This window comes from Rhinoderma darwinii, chromosome 1, assembly GCF_050947455.1.
Source record: "Rhinoderma darwinii isolate aRhiDar2 chromosome 1, aRhiDar2.hap1, whole genome shotgun sequence".
Lineage (NCBI taxonomy): Eukaryota > Metazoa > Chordata > Amphibia > Anura > Rhinodermatidae > Rhinoderma > Rhinoderma darwinii.
Genome location: NC_134687.1, coordinates 626573103 through 626592956, shown reverse-complemented (window position 1 = coordinate 626592956; position 19854 = coordinate 626573103). Strand labels below are relative to the sequence as shown.

Sequence of the window (19854 nt, the reverse complement as noted above, 5' to 3'; positions counted from 1 at the left end):
CCCTGTAATATATGTTATTAGAGGACAGTGTCAGCTCCTGTAGCGCTCTGCTTGGTTTCTCTGTCCATATATGGACAGTGACATTAGGGGAAACTCCTGAAGCGGAATCCCCGTCCACAGCTTTGTAGACGCTATGACTGGGGATTCCACTCCAGGAGAAGCCAATGACGTCACTAATTAATTTTTGATGCCCGAGGCTATGTGCGGTGCGACGTTTCAGTCACATTCACCTTCATCAGACACTAAGCAGTGCTGGGGACTGTTGTAAGCTGTGAATTGCGCTTGCGTATAAATGGGGGCTTGCCGCTTGTTGAGGCGCTTAGGGATAATGAAATGACTGGTGATTCTGCCCCAGTCCATACAGCAAAGCTGATATGTGAGCTGCAGAAAGTAAGTGTTAGCCTATTGTGTCTGAAACTGCTGTTTAATAACCTATTAATGTGACATATATCTATTATTTCTCATATATAAATTCTTTAGTGGGAATAGATCCTCCTGAGGTTCTGTCTTTGAAGCCACTACCAGCAAAAGATCCATCATTCTTAATATCATGGAGACGACCTACTCTGGCTCCTGATGGACTAGATCTAAAATGTAGCCTACAGTACAAACCGCTACAGAGTGATCAGTGGGTCAGTATTACAAAGACTAATGAATATTCTGTACCAAAGAGATCATGTGAGGTGCACATTCACCTCTGAACCCAATTTACAGTTAACCTTTTCACCTATTCTGTTTGTGGAGTCAACTATAAGCTGTAACTCATGATCAGTACAAGATATGTAATGTATGTACAACGTGACTCAACCAGCAGAATAGTGAGTACAGCTTTGGTCTATAATACAGGATGTAAGTCAGGATCAGTATAGGATAAGTAACGTAATGTATCTACACAGTGACTCCACCTTCAGAATAGTGCATGCAGCTCTGGAGTATAATACATGATGTAACTCAGGATCAGTACAGGATAAGTAATGTAATGTATGTACACAGTGACTCCACCAGTAGAATAGTAAGTACAGCTCTGGAGTATAATACAGGATGTAACTCAGGATCAGTACAGGATAAGTAATGTATGTACACAGTGACTCCACCAGCAGAATAGTAAGTACAGCTCTGGAGTAGAATACAGGATGTAACTCAGGATCAGTACAGGATAAGTAATGTGATGTATGTACACGGTGACTCCACCAGCAGAATAGTGAGTACAGCTCTGGAGTATAATACAGGATGTAACTCAGGATCAGTACAGGATAAGTAATGTGATGTATGTACACGGTGACTCCACCAGCAGTCCGCCAGTTGAGGACTCCTGTTATAAAAGATGTGCTGTGTATTTTGCTGAGAGACATGGGACAGACACTGCGTAGTAAACACTGATATGATAGGAATCTTATATGTGGCATCTTGTTTGAATGTTATTTAATATTACCATGGCAAATGTCAGTGTAACATCTCAGTATTCTCAGAACTACACTCCTGACCTGTACATGGAAAAAGAGAAGGAAATGAGCCACAATCTTTCCGGACTTCTTGCCTACACAGAGTATGCAGTTTCTCTCAGATGCATTGGGGACAGCGGTCAGTTGTTCTGGAGTGAGTGGAGTGGAGAGCGCAGAGGAAGGACAGCAGAGCAGGGTAAGTCATTGCAGAGGAGAACGAAAACATTATGGCCTCTGGTCATGGTACGGCAGCTGGGGTTGTTCTTGGAATAAATGCAACATTTTTACCTGTCATCATCTCTGCCAAATACTATGTATTTTCTGATCTTTTCCCGTCTCCTCACACTTTGTCTGTCAGTCTTGTGTATGTTATTTCCATGGTCATACCCTAATAGCCATGTGCATAAGAAGTTCTTGATCTACCTTAACACACCTTAATATGCAAGCCCAGATATCTTCATTTTTAAACCCCTAAAAGCAATACCACTAGGCAGTAGCAATATATGAAGTTGGGCATAGTACTGGTGTGTGTTATGGCAAAATTGCATTCATGTATGTAGTGAGCGTGCTTGTATGTAGTGAGCATACATATATCCATAGGTTTGGATCTGGTACCATATATATATATATACACTAGCTTGGTTTTGTTACAAAATCGATGTACTAAGCATAGATGTATGCAGCCCGTTTTGTTGGGGTGTGCCTCTGGCTGTGGCAGGATCGATATACAGCATGCTCAGAGTACAGCTGCAAGTTACCAGGTTTTGCCTCTGCCATACTTACGTCCCTAGAGCCAACTGGTCTAAAACCAAGTACATTCATAGAAATAACTCCAATTCAAATAGTACAAGACATACTGTGATTAGATTACTGCCTCCAGTTCTCATACGATATAACTGCTAGCCATGAGGCATAAATACAGAATACGGCACTGATCAAATGCAGCGGAAAGTGCAATAAACCATTAAATCCAACTACTCTCGGTCTACTTTTCTGATGGCAGCCGTTCTCTTTCCTTTTTTCCTCTCCGGCAGCATATCTCCATCCTCCCTGGCAATATGACCCCCCCCCCCTCTCTATGGCAGCGCATGCATCGGCAAATGTTTGAGATGTCAAATGTAGTGCCCTATTACATGACAGTGTCCTCATAGCCAAGACAACCAAGCTGCCCCTAGGAGCAAAGTAGCACCCTGCCCCTTGTTGCCATCTTCTCCCAGAATATATTATCTGCCTTAACAAATAAGTGCAAAAATAATGTAATATTATAACTGAGCCATCCAAGGTTGGGTTCATACTTGATTAACCCCTTCTTCTTTGATGACGATCCAACTCTTCATCATGTGACCGACCCCGCTGAACTCTATGTAATCGCTGTACTATTGCTCCTGCTTGTACATAGAGTACAGCGGAGCCGGTCACATGACGAAGAGTCGTATCGTCATCAAAGAAGACTGTGCAACTAGACCTCCGGTCCCCCGACAGCGCTATAAAAATCTATGAAAATCTCAGAATCAGCACGACGGGGGACCGTAATGTATAATAGCGAGTGTACTCACATACTGCAGGGAGTACCCTGCTAATCTTTTATGGTCCCACAATAACCCCTTTAAGGGTTGACCCCTTTCTAGGTATATTTGGCATATGACTTATAATTTAAAATCACTTACTCATAAGTGGTCTTCATAAGTTGTGCTTCACCGTCCGATTTGTAACATAAGCTGTGGGACGGAGGAGATTGTCAACAATGGTGGCGCAGTGATGGAGGCCGTCATATGACCACTGGGTCCATAGCCTCCCTTGTTTGCACATGCATATACAAGCAGTTTAGTAGGCCTGTAGAGATATCTGTCAATCAAGTAGGGCCGCGCCCCAGATTCATAAGCCCAGACTAAACATGGACTTAAATCAATAAAACATATTATATTACTTTATATTATTTATTCATATTTTATTTGTTTATTTGCAAGGAATTAGATAAGTATTTGCACTGCCCTGATGAATTTTTGCTGGGAAATAATTCCTTTATGTTCCCTATTTAGCACCGACTCACAATGTTGAACTTTGGAGAGTGATCAGCTGCACAAACCACACAAGGCTCGTGTATCTGAGATGGAGGGTAAGTCTGAACATTACACAAGGAATTTGCTGCAATCGACAACAAAAATCTGCAGCAAATTTTGCCACAAACTTGCCAGCAATGCAAATAAGGAGAGAGTGAGATCTGCTGCAAATATTTTGCAGCATACTTGCGATAAATCCACGGTAGAAGAATCCTTCACGTCTGAACTAAGCCTTAGGCGGGATTCACACGAACGGGTCGTTCCAGAGCCCGAGTACCGGCCGGTAAAATCGGCCATTCTGCCCGGCCGGTTTGCATAAAGTTTTGCATCCGTGCCGGGCCGGGCAGATCCGGACAGTGACATCAGCGGCAACTCCTGAAGGGGAATCCCCATGTGTTCGGGGATTCCGCTTCAGGAGTTTCCCCTGATGTCACTGCCCAGATATGGACAGAGACATCAAGCGCTCTGTCCAGGAGCGGAATCCCCGAAAACACGGGGATTCCGCTCCTTCAAGGAGCTAAAGTGCGGCTAGCACATAGCAGAGCGGGGAGATACCTCCCTGCTCTGCTATAGTGGCGTTGCTACAGTAGTAGCAGCCGCAGCAGCAGCAGCTGCAGCTGCTAGCGGCGCCATCGAAGGTGTCGCCGGGCCAGGGTGCTTTTCAAGCAGGGGAAGGGAGCCAGCGCAGCGCTCCCTCCACCTGCTGTACACCCCGGCCCTGCCACACCGTGTACAGCGATGCCATTCGTCAGAATGGCATCAACTCCTCCTCCTCACATGCACTCTGCGCTGTGAGGAGGAGGAGATAGAGCGCAAGCGCCGGGAAACCCGGCCATCACTCGGAACACATTCCGGTGATGGCCGTGTAATACCCGGCCCCATAGACTTCTATGGGAGCCGGGCGGCCGGGTACCCGGGCAAAGATAGAGCATGTCCTATTTTTTGACGGCCGGATTTCCCGGCCGTCAAAAACTCGGTCGTGTGAATAGCCCCATTAGGGGTCTATTATTCCTAATGCAGCCGGGTGCCGGCCGATTTATGAACGGCCGGCACCCGGCCGGGAAACCCTGCCGTGTGAATGAGGCCTAAAGGTCACACAAGCCGAGGTTTTACATAACGATAGGCAGGGGCGTAACTAGGAAAGACTGGGCCCCATAGCAAGCTTTTGACTGGGCCCCTCCTCCCGTGGGTGCCGCACAACCCCCCCTTGTAGATAGTGCCTCCTTGTAGATTCCGCCAGACAGCGCCCCTGTAGATAACGCCATACAGCCTACTGTAGATAACGCCATACAGCCCCCCTGTATATAGTGCCATACAGCCCCCTGTATATAGCACTATACAGCCCCCTGTATATCGCACCACACAGCTCCCCCTGTAGATAATGCCATATAGGCCCCCATGTAGATAACGCCATACAGCCCCCCTGTATATAGCACCATACAGCCCCCCTGTAGATAACGCCATACAGCCCCAACCCCCCCAAAAAAAAAAATGGCCTTTAGCCTATGGTTTGTCCCAAAAAGACATGTATCCCCTATCCACAGGATAGGGGATACATGTGTGTTCGCTGGGACCCCCAGCGATAAGGAGAACGGGGGACCAAAAGTCCCCCCAAAGTTCTACATGAGAGACCTCGGACTTCCGGGGTCTGTGTCCAGCAGCTCAATAAAAATGAAAGGAGCGCCGGTCACCCATGCGCACAAGCGCGACCGGCGCTCCATTAATTTCTACATAGCTGCTGGACACAGTCCCCGGAAGTCCGAGGTCTCTCATGAAGAATTTCAGGGGACTTTCGGTCCCCCGTTCTCCTTATCACTGGGGGTCCCAGTGATCACACATGTATCCCCTATCCTGTGGATAGGGGATACATGTGTTCTGTATGAATAACCCTTTTAATGGCAGAGCGGGGAGAAACCTCCCTGCTCTGCCGTAGTGTCCAGTGGCATCGCACTGTAGCAGCCATAGCGGCGGCTAGCGGAGCTTCCGGCCATGGGGGGGTGGGCCCGTGCCCTGCAGGGGCCCCTCATGCCGTGGGCCTCATAGCAGCCGCTGTGGTTGCTACAGCGGTAGTTACGCAACTGATGATAGGTATTCGGAATAATACATAAAGAACTAGGAAAAAGGGAAAAACACTGCATCCAAATGACACAATTCAAACTAATCCGGGCCATTTACCCTTATATACCATAGAACAGTAAGTGCACAGTCAGACACTATACTGCTAGAAAAATTTACCGACAAAATATCATGCTATATGAGGATGCTCGCTGACTAATAAGAGGATTTGATCAGTCAGCCAGCCAACATCCAGGGGGACCTCCTGGGCATAAAAGAGGCCAAACGATGGAAGGGCATGTACTCTACTGAACAGATATAGGAAAGGGATCCCAGTAGACGGCATAGAATAGGTTGAAAAGAGAGTGAAACAGGGAAGAAAAGGCGTAGAGAGTAAAAAAGAAGACGAGATAAAGGAGGTGCCATTAATGGTCCAGCTAACAGTATACCTCCTGCATTCACCCAAGGGTATACCCAGAAATCAGAGGAATTATATAATTCTGGCTGCCTTAAGCCACCACTAGGGGAGCCAATGGTATATGGTTTTATACAACTAGTGTTGAACACAATGGTAGCTATATAAATCTGTATGCAGTGAGCTCCCCGTAGTGGCTGCTGCAGGAAGATGCTATGAAAGTGTCATGGCAAGTAGGGGAAGCTGTTCAGTGTCGGACCCCTCCTACCATGGACCCTATAGCAGTTGTGTGCCCTGGCTGTATGGTTGTTACACCCCCATCCCAGATTGATTGAGATAGGGAAATTATGTTTGGCTAATAATGACTAGACGGGGTGCTGTGTATGGAACACTGATGCTTTCATGTAATGTTTTATTCAACTTCCAAATAAAGTGGTTTCTGATCACTATTCATTTTTTTCCATAGGAAAGATCTAGTATAAGGTCCACTGGAATTACACAGGGCTACAACATTCAATGGTTTCCTGAGGACAGAACTTTTGATTCCAGGAATAAAACCACAAATAACAATGAGATGATGATAAATATATCTGATGAGGCTTATATAATATCTGTGGTATATTTCAACTCTGCGGGATGGTCCCCGAAGGCCACTTTGAGAATCCCAGTCACTGGGGAGCACAGTAAGTAGTAGAAGCAAGCCGGCACCTGCCCCATAGTCAGCTGTTATGGAGCGGAGTGTTCTGATCACCCAGTCACCCACCTGCACACAAGTGTACACACACTCTTCTCCCTCCATGTCTGTCAGTCATGCCCCTGCATCGGCATGAATTTGTTCACATGGTGAAGGCACTCACACTGAAGTAGTAGTATCTTCACCTGCCCTAATGCACAGCATGGGAGCTAGCAATGCAGACTTGTACTCCTACAGTTTCCATTTATTTCAGCAGAGGGCTCAGTCTGGTAAAAAAAATACCTTCAGATACATGATTTTTCCGCCATATAATTTGCAGAAAAATCCAGCAAATATGGATCCCAATATACATCTGCAACATAATAGACATGCTGCTGATTCAAAAATCTGCAGCAGAAACATCTGTCCTGCTGCTGAGATCTCCAGTGATCACATGTAATCTTTGAGGCAACCCAGCAACAATTGTTCAATTCTCCTGCAGCGCCACCACAGGAGAAATTAGGTATTATATAGTTGCCATTTAAATCAATGGTCTGTCTGTGTAACTTGCCCTCCAGAGGAAGAGACGATCACTCGGACTAATCAATGAGGATCCTAAATGGAGGGAACCCCCCCTATTTTAACTCAGAATTCCCCAATTAAGTACTGACTGCAAATCTTATTTTACAGCTCAGGCAGTAATCTCCGGTGTCCAGGTATCCACAGCAGCTGAAGACACTACTGTGACCTGGACCGTTACTCATTCCCACTTCCAGAGATTTGTGGTGGACTGGTGCCTTGATTTGGGAGCAGGCCTCTGCAATACATCATTTCAATACGTGGAGAATTTATCAAACTTCACAATCAAGAAAGGTATCAGATTATTGTACGATGAGAATATAGAACATGCACAACTGAGGTCGGGAGCAGGTCCATTATATGCACTAAACAAATCGTCAATATATTCAAGATACGCTCGCTCTTTCTATTTCCTACAAATTCCCGGGCTTACTTTTCATACACCTCTGAATCCTGGTGTAGGTTCATCCAGTTTATAGGTATAATCTACATGATAACTTGAGTACATTTTCAGATAGTTTACATTATTTGTTATTCTGATTTATAACCAGTCCTATACTCCAGAGCTGCAATCACAATTCTGCCGTTTGCTGTTGGAATCTGACAACAGGAGCACGACTAACATCTGAGCCCCTATGATACAAAGCACTCTGATTTCTCCTAGTCACAATGCAAATCAATAGAGCACAGTGCAGACACTGAACAAGCAGCAAATATTGCAATATGGTTGCTCACAGCTCATGCAGTATGTAGAATGCTATGCTGCAACTGAAAAGGCCAGTACAAGATAAGTCAAGTAATGTACTTACAACATTACTATACTGAACTTTTTATTTAGCTTACCGTATATCCAGTGGTGCACCTATTATAGGGGTAGGACATGCGACTATAATGCCTGTGGTGAGAGGGGAGCGCTGCACTGAACTGAATCCCCTGACAATGTCATAGTGACTACCACTAGGGCGAGCACACTGCACAAAGATTTATACAGCTCTCATTGAGTTCAATACCAAATGTATTAATCCATATGCAGTGTGCTCCCCCTAGTGGTGGTTGCAGGCAAACAGAATCATATTATTCATCAAATTAAAAAAAAACAGAGCTCCCGAATACATATATAAGATTAAACTGTATTTCAATCATCATTTCTTAATATGCATCTTAAAATATCGTTATTTTTTTTTCTCCCATAGGAATCCTGGAGCCATATAAACGGTACAAGATTTCAGTTTACCCTATATTAGAGGATAGAGTGGGAGCTCCCTTTACCACACATTTCTATACTAAAGAAGGAGGTAAGGGTATCTAATCTGCACCATACAAATGCTGACCTGTAAACAGGGATAGCGTCAGGGGTGGCAAACTGGTTAAAGGCCCAGGTCCCCATTTACTAGTGGGCCCTTGAGGGTGGGAATTCCATAAGCAAACTAAAACCACCCAGTAATATTTAGGCTGGGTTCACACTACCTATTTTCATGCGTAAACGAGGCGTATTATGCCTCGATTTACGCCTGAAAATAGGGCTACAATACGTCGGCAAACATCTGCCCATTCATTTGAATGGGTTTGCCGACGTACTGTGCAGACGACCTGAAATTTACGCGTCGTCGTTTGACAGCTGTCAAACGACGACGCGTAAAATGACTGCCTCGTCAAAGAAGTGCAGGACACTTCTTTGCAACGTAATTTGAGCCGTTCTTCATTGAACTCAATGAAGAGCAGCTCAAGATTTACGAGCGTCACAGACGCCTCACATAATACGAGGAGCATTTACGTGTGAAACGAGGCAGCTGTTTTCTCCTGAAAACAGTCTGTCATTTCAGCCGTAAAGGCCTGCTATCGTGTGCACATACCCTTAGAGGTGTATGGTGGTATTAGTTGGGAATTAAACGGCAGCATTATGTGGGCTTTAAAGAGGCTCTGTCACTAGATTCTCAAATCCCTATCTCCTATTGCATGTGATCGGCGCTGCAATGCAGATAACAGTAAAGTTTTTTTTTTTTTTTAAAACGTTCATTTTTGGCCAAGTTATGAGCTATTTTATATTTATGCAAATGAGCTTTGAAATGGACAACTGGGCCTGTTTTTTTTCGTATGTCCAACTGGGCGTGTATTGTGTTTTTAACTGGGCGTGTTTATTTGTTTTACTAACTGGGCGTTGTGGAGAGAAGTGTATGACGCTGACGAATCAGTGACCGATCAGCATCATGCACTCCTCTCCATTCATTTACGCAGCAGCATCACGTTCTTACTAGAACGATGTGCAGCCACATACACAAGTGTCCTGATAATGAATACACATGACCTCCAGCCTGGACGTCATGTGTATTCAGAATGCTGACACTTCTGAATCTTTTCTGTGAGATTCCAGCAAGCCACGCGTAACCTCGCGAGATTACGAGGTAAACGAGATTTCGTTTCCCTTGCTGGAAATCTCACAGAAAAGATTCAGAAGTGTCAGGATTCTGAGTACACATGACGTCCAGGCTGGAGGTCATGTGTATTCATTATCAGGACACTTGTGTATGTGGCTGCACATCGTTCTAGTAAGAACGTGATGCTGCTGTGTAAATGAATGGAGAGGAGTGCATGACGCTGATTGGTCACTGATTCGTCAGCATCATACACTTCTATTCACAACGCCCAGTTAGTGAAACAAGTAAACACGCCCAGTTAAAAACACAATACACGCCCAGTTGGACATACGAAAAAAAACACGCCCAGTTGGACATACAAAAAAAAACACGCCCAGTTGTCCATTTCAAAGCTCATTTGCATATATATAAAATAGCTCATAACTTGGCCAAAAATGAACGTTTTAAAAAAAACTAAAAAAACGTTACTGTTCTCTACATTGCACCGCCGATCACATGCAATAGGAGATAGGGATTTGAGAATCTGGTGACAGAGCCTCTTTAAGGAAGTATTAATTGTATACTGTATATTATCTTGTCACTATATTTTGGTATTGTGTGTGCTGTACATAACGGTATTATCTTGGCACTATATGGTGGTAATATGTGGACTGTACAAACCGTATTTTCTTGGCACTATATAGTGGTATTATTTGAGCTCTACATAACACTTATCTCTTGGCACTATATAGTGGTATTATGTGGGTTGTACAGAATTATCTTAGCACTATATTTTGGAATTATGTGGGGTGTACATAACGTATTATCTTGGCACTATATAGTGGTATTATGTGGACTGTACATAACAGAATTATGTTGGCACTATATGGTGGTATTATGTGCGCTATACATAACAGAATTATGTTGGCAATATATGGTGGTATTATGTGTGCTATACATAACAGAATTATGTTGGCAATATATGGTGGTATTATGTGTGCTATACATAACAGAATTATGTTGGCAATATATGGTGGTATTATGTGTGCTATACATAACAGAATTATGTTGGCACTATATAGTAGTATTATGTGGGCTGTACAGAACAGTATAATCTTGCCACTATATGGTGGTTTTATGTGGGCTGTACATAACAGAATTATCTTGCCACTAGATGGAGGTGTTATGTGGGCTGTACATAACCGTATAATCTTGCCACTATATGGTGGTTTTATGTGGGCTGTACATAACACTATTATCTTGGCACTATATGGCGGTGTAATGTGCACTGTACATAACACTATTATCTTGATGCTATATGGGGGAATTATGGGGGCTGTACATAACAATATTATCTAGGCACGATATGGTTGTATGGTGTTACTATATGGGCTGAAATTACAAGAAAAAAAATTATAAAAAAACGATAGTTCAGGAGCCATATTTTGCTTGTTGACCAGGGCATAATTTTTTTAAATAAAACCGGCTCTGCTCATGATTGTATTCTTATGTATTCTGTATTGGGCACAGCTCCCCTTTATGGTCCTAATGTTAAACTAGAGAATCGAAAAACTACTGAGGCGACAATAAGATGGGATCCGCTCAGACCAGAAGATACGAATGGCTTTATCACTGCGTTTACTATCGTTTATGGGCCTCCTAATGGATATGAATCTGGTAAGTACATGAATATGCACTTTTTTTAAAGAGATTTTCAAACAAGGTAGTACACAAGGGGGCTTACAGGGTTACAACACCCACTCTCACTCATTTGCTTTAGACATTTTGTCTGCTGCCATGTGCCACTAGGAGGAACATACCATATATTATGCATTTATACATCTCTTATGTATTTAAATGGAATCTGTATAAATTTATATGCTGTGAGCTCCCCCTAGTGGTGGATGGAGGCAAACAAAATGTTATCATGTAAATCTATGTCTATGTAAAAGGAAGAAGGGGATTTGTAGCTCTAAGGGGTGCACTAAAGGGGGTTACCCAGTGCCTGGAACTCCCATCTGAGTAGGTCAGGAAAAAAAAAATCCAGTTGAAGGCTGTAATTTTTTCTACAAACATATGTATATGAATTAATTGTTGAGTTCAATTAGAGCTGTAACAATCCCTATGAAGTGAGCTCCCCCTAGTGGCAGATGCAGGAAGAAATAATTTTATCATGTTAGGCTACGGATCTGTGAAAGAAACCAGGGGATTTGGAACAAATTATGAAAAAACAAACAGAAATTTGACATTTAAAATAATTCTGGACCTATGTAATAAATACAATTATATTAACCCATGACTACCATGTATAATCTTTATCAGTAGTAACTCCTTCTTCAACTTCCAGAGCTATTAGGTATTAACCACAAAACCAATCTAGACCACCAGGAGTATGACAGGAATACTACCACTAACGCCAAAACCTCCCCATGTAAAAGTGTATAATGTCATTTATGTAGGAAGTTAGCAAATTCGTTATAATCGGGGATATTTTGCGGTTTCTGTTGTGGGCACAAACTGACTTGAAAGCCCCCTTTAACTCCTTAATGCCACGTGCCATACTTCACGAAGCTGGAAGCCTGCTAAATGTACAACAGAGTGAAGACACTGCCCACACCATCCTACGTGGGAGGACGGCAGTGATTGACAGACGGCCTCCTGCTGTAACGACTGGGATCGAAGGTACACTCCGATCTTGACTGTTTAGCCTCTTAGATGCCGCAGTCATTACTAAGCGTGGCATCGAAGTGATGGGAATAAAGGAATGAGGGTTTCCTCGACTCCCAATAGCTGATGGTTAAATAATGCAGCCAGGATTTTATTAAAGGGTTTTCCAGTCATAAGAAATTGATGCAATAGTGGTGTATAGTGTAGGTATATCCAGCACTCAGGATAAAAGTTAAGGTTTATTGGGTCATATTTAAAACAAAAAGGTTAAAACAGAAGATCCCGGGACCACGCTTACGCGTTTCAGACCAGTGAGGTCCTTAATCATAGCTTGCTATTTTACAAATGAAATCACATATATATAGTGAGTAGCATTAGTCAGGTGACTTCCTATGGGTGGGCTTAAGAATTTAACCATTTACTGCATGTAGTTAGTTGGATGACGCAGACATAATATCGCAATTTTAGTATAATAGGTTACAAGGTTTTTTTCACCGGGGTGGTACAAAATCGACATTCCAATTGTTGAATATCAAGTGATTTAAATCATTTAATCTAAAACAAAAAAATGTTCCGTTTATTAGAAGGAGCTAAACATACAAACTAATCAGTTAGTGTTCAGATGTGTTGTGTGTTCGGACCCAATTCAGGAACGGCAGCTGGTGTGTTGCGCGTGTATCTTGATGAAAAAAGATGGTTTATTTCTTTGAAGATTGTATAATGAATAGTCTGTTTTAGAGTATGTCAGATGTATGTTTTAAACTAATATTGTTATTAGTTGATTTGTGAAGTTTTTATATATTTGTATTGTATCCGTGGTGCTGAAGAACATCTCCACTCTAAATGATAGTCAAAAAGTATTGTCTGGTGCTGAAGGACAGCTCCCCATTGAATAAAGCTTACGTTGTTATAAATTAGCTACTTGATAGAGATAAAGTAATCTTATTAATAAAAACATAATTAAATATATATTCACTGAACCAATGTTTATTATTAATATACTTCTCTATCAAGTAGCTAATTTATAACAACGTAAGCTTTATTCAATGGGGAGCTGTCCTTCAGCACCAGACAATACTTTTTGACTATCATTTAGAGTGGAGATGTTCTTCAGCACCACGGATACAATACAAATATATAAAAACTTCACAAATCAACTAATAACAATATTAGTTTAAAACATACATCTGACATACTCTAAAACAGACTATTCATTATACAATCTTCAAAGAAATAAACCATCTTTTTTCATCAAGATACACGCGCAACACACCAGCTGCCGTTCCTGAATTGGGTCCGAACACACAACACATCTGAACACTAACTGATTAGTTTGTATGTTTAGCTCCTTCTAATAAACGGAACATTTTTTTGTTTTAGATTAAATGATTTAAATTACTTGATATTCAACAATTGGAATGTCGATTTTGTACCACCCCGGTGAAAAAACCTTGTAACCTATTATACTATAATTGCGATATTATGTCTGCGTCATCCAACTAACTACATGCAGTAAATGGTTAAATTCTTAAGCCCACCCATAGGAAGTCACCTGACCAATGCTACTCACTATATATATGTGATTTCATTTGTAAAATAGCAAGCTATGATTAAGGACCTCACTGGTCAAACGCGTAAGCGTGGTCCCGGGATCTTTTGTTTTAACCTTTTTGTTTTAAATATGACCCAATAAACCTTATAACTTTTATCCTGAGTGCTGGATATACCTACACTATACACCACTATTGCCTCAATTACCTGCTGTCGACACAGGACCAGTTTGGGAATATCTACAAGCACCTGCAGTATTTGGATTCACTTATACTAACTTGCATCATTTAAACGCAGTGGAAGCGCAGTGGAAGCGCAGTGGATATGTGGTGAGCGAACTTTTTGTAATATTTCTCCTATTTTGTACTCTAAGAAATTGATGGCCTATCCTCAGAATAGGCCATCAATATCTGATCAGTGGAGGTGCAAGTCCCACACCTCTGCCGATCAGCTGTTTTGAAGGGCCGCGGAGTTCGTACGGGCGCTGCTTCCCCTTCATTCCTTATCTGCTCGTACTGTGAATCGTCGACATACTTGTGGTGATATTAAATAATACAACTCATCCCACAAAATGTAGGTGCATTAAAAAAGATGGGTAAATTGAAAAACAGATTACAGCTGAAACTCTTTGTAAAAACACATTTGCATTGAAAATAATGCAACAAAAAGGCACAATGTGAACAAAGCCTCAATGAGCTTGTCTGACATCTATTATCGGACTCTTTAACCTCTTCCTGATCAATGACTTGTAGACATTTAGGCAGTTTTAGTTAAATATTCCGAAGAGGTAAAAAAAAAAGTAAAGTAAAAATAAAAAAAACTCCAGCAGTGAATTCTTGATGTAGACTGACACATGGGATTTCTCTTTTAATGTAAGGCCATGTTCACATAGCATAACCCCCGGGACCCCCTATTGATCAGCAGGATGAAGGGCCCATCCATATTGTTACAGACACAGCTCCGCATTTATACATGTGGCTGTAAATGGAACTGCACCTTAGCCTCATTCAGTTAATCCTCAGGGGAGGGACCCCACTGATCATCCCATCCCTGGAGGATCCTGGAGTCTGTAATTGCCGCTGGGGAAAATACAACTTGTCTTTATTACATCCTGTATTATATTCTGCATCTGGGCGACCCTGCCCTACCTAGCGCTGTAACATGTAATAATGCTCTTCTGCAAGGAAAACCACAACTCCCAATGACTTTTAGGACATGCTGGGAGTTGTAGTTTAACAACAGCAAGAGAGACACAGGTAACGTATAAAGTACTGCACTGTATTATGTTGTACATAGTTTCGCAGGATGAATATTGTAATGTGTTCGGTGAGTTGGTTACAGAAGGACCAGGTCACGATGAGGGGGAAGGGGGTGTCTTATGAGGAGTCTTCAATGTGTTACTTCTAGAAGACCAGGACAGTAGATCGATAATTATATGATGTGACGACTGGAAATAAACTTCATTCACAATTTCTAGTTGTTACAGTGGACAGTGACGTCTATGAATATTCTCTGCGCTCCTTGATGCCAAGCACTATTTACAGCGCCTATGTCGTAGCAAGTACCAGCGCCGGGAACAAAAGCGGAAACCACATTCAGTTCCTCACTCTGGCCGAGAGTAAGTCAGGACCTGATACCGAGTGTTTTACATGTTACCGGTGGATAAATACTCCTTAGCTCCCTGATATGAGGCAGTCCGAGCAGAAGCTGCTATTCCGTCATTATGTTTCTATTGGTAGTAGCGGCCATTTTGATAAAAAGTCAGTATCCTCTATCCGTAACATAGTGACAGTCTTACCATCGCTTGCCAAGAAGATAGATCTAAAAAATAAAAAAACAAAGATGGCGGCACCTCCTCTTATCACGTTTGCCAAAATGGCCTCAGCAACAAAACAGAAAATTGTCAATCTCCTAGTAAGTAGAAGATCCATAATGACCGGGCTGTAACCACTGCTCTCACTGCTGATTTACTGATATATGGACTATTTTATGATTTGGATGGAAATTCCCTTTAAGCCTTTTGCATCCCAGTCATTAAACTAACTTTATTTTGAAAATCCTACAGGTGGCAGCAGAGAGATTTGTATACTTTTCCCAGGGAGCATTGCTCTTAAGACTCCCTACGAGCTGGATCTCCACAAGGATAATCAGTACCGTCCAAGAACACCCATTTTTTTAAAATATATTTTAATAGGGTCACAATTCTGTGCTGATTGATTTCTTTACATATTGTTATAGGGATTCATTTTGTTGTTTGCTTTCTATACAGGCAGTGAGTATATTGGCACGTTGGCTGGAATATTGGGGACATGTTTGTTTCTGATGTTGGTGCTCGGCCTTACATATAAATATAAGAAAGACAAGTAAGTGATCACTTGACCGATGCTTCATATAGAATTTCATCCTTACTATGAGGTGCTCCAGAATGCAGCATCATCTTAAGGGTATGTTCACACGGCTTATTTTTGGCCATTTTTCGGGCAATAAACATCGGAGGCAGAGCGCCTCCAAACATCTTTCCATTGATTTCAATGGGAAAAACGGCGTTCTGTTCCGACGGGCCGTTTTTTTACGTGGCCGTTTTGAAAAACGGCCGTGTAAAAAAACGGTTGCGAAAAAGAAGTGAGTGTCACTTCTTGAGCCGTTTTTCATTAACTCTATAGAAAAACAGCTCCAAAAACGACCGCGAAAAACGCGAGTTGCTAAAAAAAACAGTCTGAAAATCAGGAGCTGTTTTCCCTTGAAAACAACCCCGTATTTTCAGAAGTTTTTTATTTCGTGTGTGCACATACCCTAATAGTTCATACTTTACCATAATAAAACTGCTTATATTTTGGAAAACTGATGTGTAGAGCGACTACACATTGCGTCTCTCTCTCTCTCTCTCTCTCTGGAGCACCAAGCCTATCAATGGGTTACATGTACAGCACATTGTTTTTAATCAGACATGGTAATACTTAATTTTTCCTGTGGTGGTGCTAGAGGAGAATTGAACACTTGCCAAGAGATTACCTGCAAAGGATATCCTGTGATCTGGCTATTTTCATTGGGCTTTCTAATAAAAAGGGATTGTTCAAAGTAGAACATATTGCCCCCTATCTGCCCAGGATCATCTTAAAAAAAACCTCACCGAAGTGCCCACTTTTGTGTACGTTTGCAAAAGCCCCATCCCCTTTAAAGCGGTTGCCCAGGCACTGACAACTGATGACCTATAGGTCATCAGTTTATGATCGGTGGGGGTCCGACACCCGGACCCCCCACCGATCAGTTGCTCTGGCTGCATCCGGGAACCGAATATCCATGCCGGAAGCAGATGGATCCGGTCACAGTATAGCGGCCGAGCTGCAGCTCTGCTCCTCTTCAAGCGAATAGGAGCAGAGTTAGTGGTCTGCAACACGGCCGCTATGTAATGTACAGAGCCATCTGCTTCCAACTCCGAATACTGCACATGCGCATAACATCCGATGCCCGGAGGCAGCCGGAGCAGCTTATTTGTGCGGGTTCCGGGTGTTAGACCCCTACCGATCATATACTGATGAGCTATCCTGTGTGTAGAGTATTGAATGTACATGTGCAGCAAGTGTCTCCAACCTGTGGCTCTCCAGCTGTTGCAAATCGACAACTACTATCATGCCCTGACAGGCTACTGTTTTATTTTGCAGGATCAAAAATCTATTTTGGCCAAACGTACCTGATCCGTCACACAGCAGCGTATCAGAATGGTCGTCAGACTGGTTGCAGGTATTTCTGGGCGTTTTTGTTGTTAGGGGACTAGTAATTATAATCTGCTCTAAGTAATCCTATCTTTATATGGACCGGAGTATTTCTGATAGACAGCTCCAAATCCCCTGCAAAGATATAGAGTTATATGATGAAATTTTGTCTGCCTGCAGCCACCACTAGGGGGAGCACATGGATTTATACATCTACTATTGAACTCAATGGAAACTGTATAAACCTCTATTCAGCGAGCTTCCCCTAGTGGTGGCTGCAGGAAGTAATGATGGTGTTGGGAAACCGTTTAATCGTGGGCCCCATAGCACGAGTACACCATTGCCAGCATTATAGATATGGAATGTTATGTATTAAGCCCAGCCCCCTCCCACCCAACCTACCATTATAATACTGGGGTTTTCTTATATAGTAGTAAGATCTTTTGTTCCCCTCAAGCACCAGGGCCCGGATCTGACCACTACCTCTGCACCCATAAGCCCCGGGTTTTAGCGGTTCCCGATAAAACTGGGTGACAACCAATATGGCTGCCTTTAAAACTTCAAATCTGTGGAACAGCGCCACTCTGGTCTATGTGCTGCATCTGGTATTGCATCTAACTCCTATAACTCACTGATATACATCCCCAACATCATGCATTACTGCAAAATTAGACATTTCCTACTTAGTAGTTTGAGAAAACTCAGTGACAACCCTGGGACTGGTGGCCATTTTGGTTGTCACACATTTTATAGAAAAATAACAGAATAAAATTTGTCAATAAGGACAGTGTTTGTATGTTTTTGGGGTGCACTCCGACTGTACACAGCTTCTCTCCGTCCCTCCAGGGTGTACAGCATCTGGAGCCAGTGCGGACGGATGGGACACTTCATGCCGGAGACCTCCATATTTTACATGCAGCGTATGTAAACGATAATGCAGACAGAAAGCTTCTATTTCCGGACACATGGGGAAGTAGCGACCCTGAGGCATCCATGGACAAGTCTTCTATAGTGATGCATTATACAGCGTTGGAGAACTGCATGCTCCTACATTCTGCTTTATGGCCAGCACCAGTAGGAAGCGGCTACTCCCAATCATCGTTACACGGCAGCCGAACTGCTGGAGCGGAGGAGACGCCGCCGGACCTGGAGCTGTTCTACACAGAAGACACTGCCGCAGTTAATCCATACCTGAAAAACTCAGTAAGGACTAGAGAAGCGTTACACATCAGCGAGAGCGTGAACAGGTAGAACACAACACACCAGCGCTTACCTGTAAGTAGTAATGGCGTGTGGTGGGAGAAGCCACAAACTCCTCCCCCCTGGAAGGCTGAACTACAACATTGCCTTCTTAAAGGAAAAGTCCACCATAAATATCCATGAAACTGCTGTAACTAACCTAATAAACTATAGGATAAACCAAGACACACACTTCTTTCCTGTATAGACAGAGCAGCAGGGGGTATGCGCTCTATGGCAGCTGCAATGAATGGGAGTCAATAGTCAGAGAAATGTCATAGATTATTAGAGTATTTCAGGAAGAGAGTACATCCCCCTCCACCAGAAACCAGGGGAGCTGCATACAGAGCCTTATCTGTGTTATAATGTTACTCTCCTGCCTTATCTTGGCCTCCAGCAGGACAATAGAGTAGTAGTTCAATCCCCCGCCCTCTAATCATATTGAGAGGACTCTGCTCATGCTATCCCAGTCTATATAGCAAAGCTGACGAGTGAGATATGCCATAATGGGAGAATACAATATTAATTAACAGGTTCCCGACCGCTGGCCGTAAATATACGGCCAGCGGTCAGGGTCTCTAAAGTCCGGCGTATAGTATATATACGGCCGCACTTCAGAGACTGTGCACGCGCGATCGCGTGCACACAGCTCTATGCCCTGGCTGTTGCTAACAGCCATGGGCACTGGGCAGAATGTCAGGGGTCAATCTTTTGGCCCCTGAACATGTGATCGCTGTGACAACCAATCACAGCGATCACATGCATTTCTGCTTAGAAAACAGTGTGCACGCGATCGCGTGCACACAGCCCTGTGCCCTCGCTGTTACCAACAGCTCTGGGCACTGGGCAGAGTATCAGGGACCAATCTGATGGTCCCTGAACATGTGGTCGCTGTGACAACCAATCACAGCGATCACATGCATTTCTGCTTATAAAACAGTGTGCACGCGATCGCGTGCACACAGCCCTGTGCCCGCGATCGCGTGCACACAGCCCTGTGCCCTCGCTGTTACCAACAGCTCTGGGCACTGGGCAGAGTATCAGGGACCAATCTGATGGTCCCTGAACATGTGGTCGCTGTGAAAATCACAGCGACCACATTTGTT

At 43.2% G+C, this 19854-nt stretch overlaps 1 protein-coding gene across 1 annotated transcript in view; it reads left to right on the top strand.

Annotated features, from left to right (window-relative positions):
• IL31RA (interleukin 31 receptor A) overlaps window positions 1-19257 on the top strand; it is a 58905-nt gene extending 39648 nt beyond the window's left edge. The window contains exons 7-17 of the mRNA XM_075842490.1: window positions 481-632; window positions 1470-1638; window positions 3482-3558; window positions 6439-6655; window positions 7336-7518; window positions 8418-8519; window positions 11109-11255; window positions 15274-15414; window positions 16066-16159; window positions 17459-17537; window positions 18356-19257. Coding sequence (XP_075698605.1) covers window positions 481-632; window positions 1470-1638; window positions 3482-3558; window positions 6439-6655; window positions 7336-7518; window positions 8418-8519; window positions 11109-11255; window positions 15274-15414; window positions 16066-16159; window positions 17459-17537; window positions 18356-18760 — 1766 coding nt within the window. The 3' untranslated portion in view covers window positions 18761-19257. The remainder of the gene's footprint in view (window positions 1-480; window positions 633-1469; window positions 1639-3481; window positions 3559-6438; window positions 6656-7335; window positions 7519-8417; window positions 8520-11108; window positions 11256-15273; window positions 15415-16065; window positions 16160-17458; window positions 17538-18355) is intronic.
• Window positions 19258-19854: the final 597 nt, after the last annotated feature.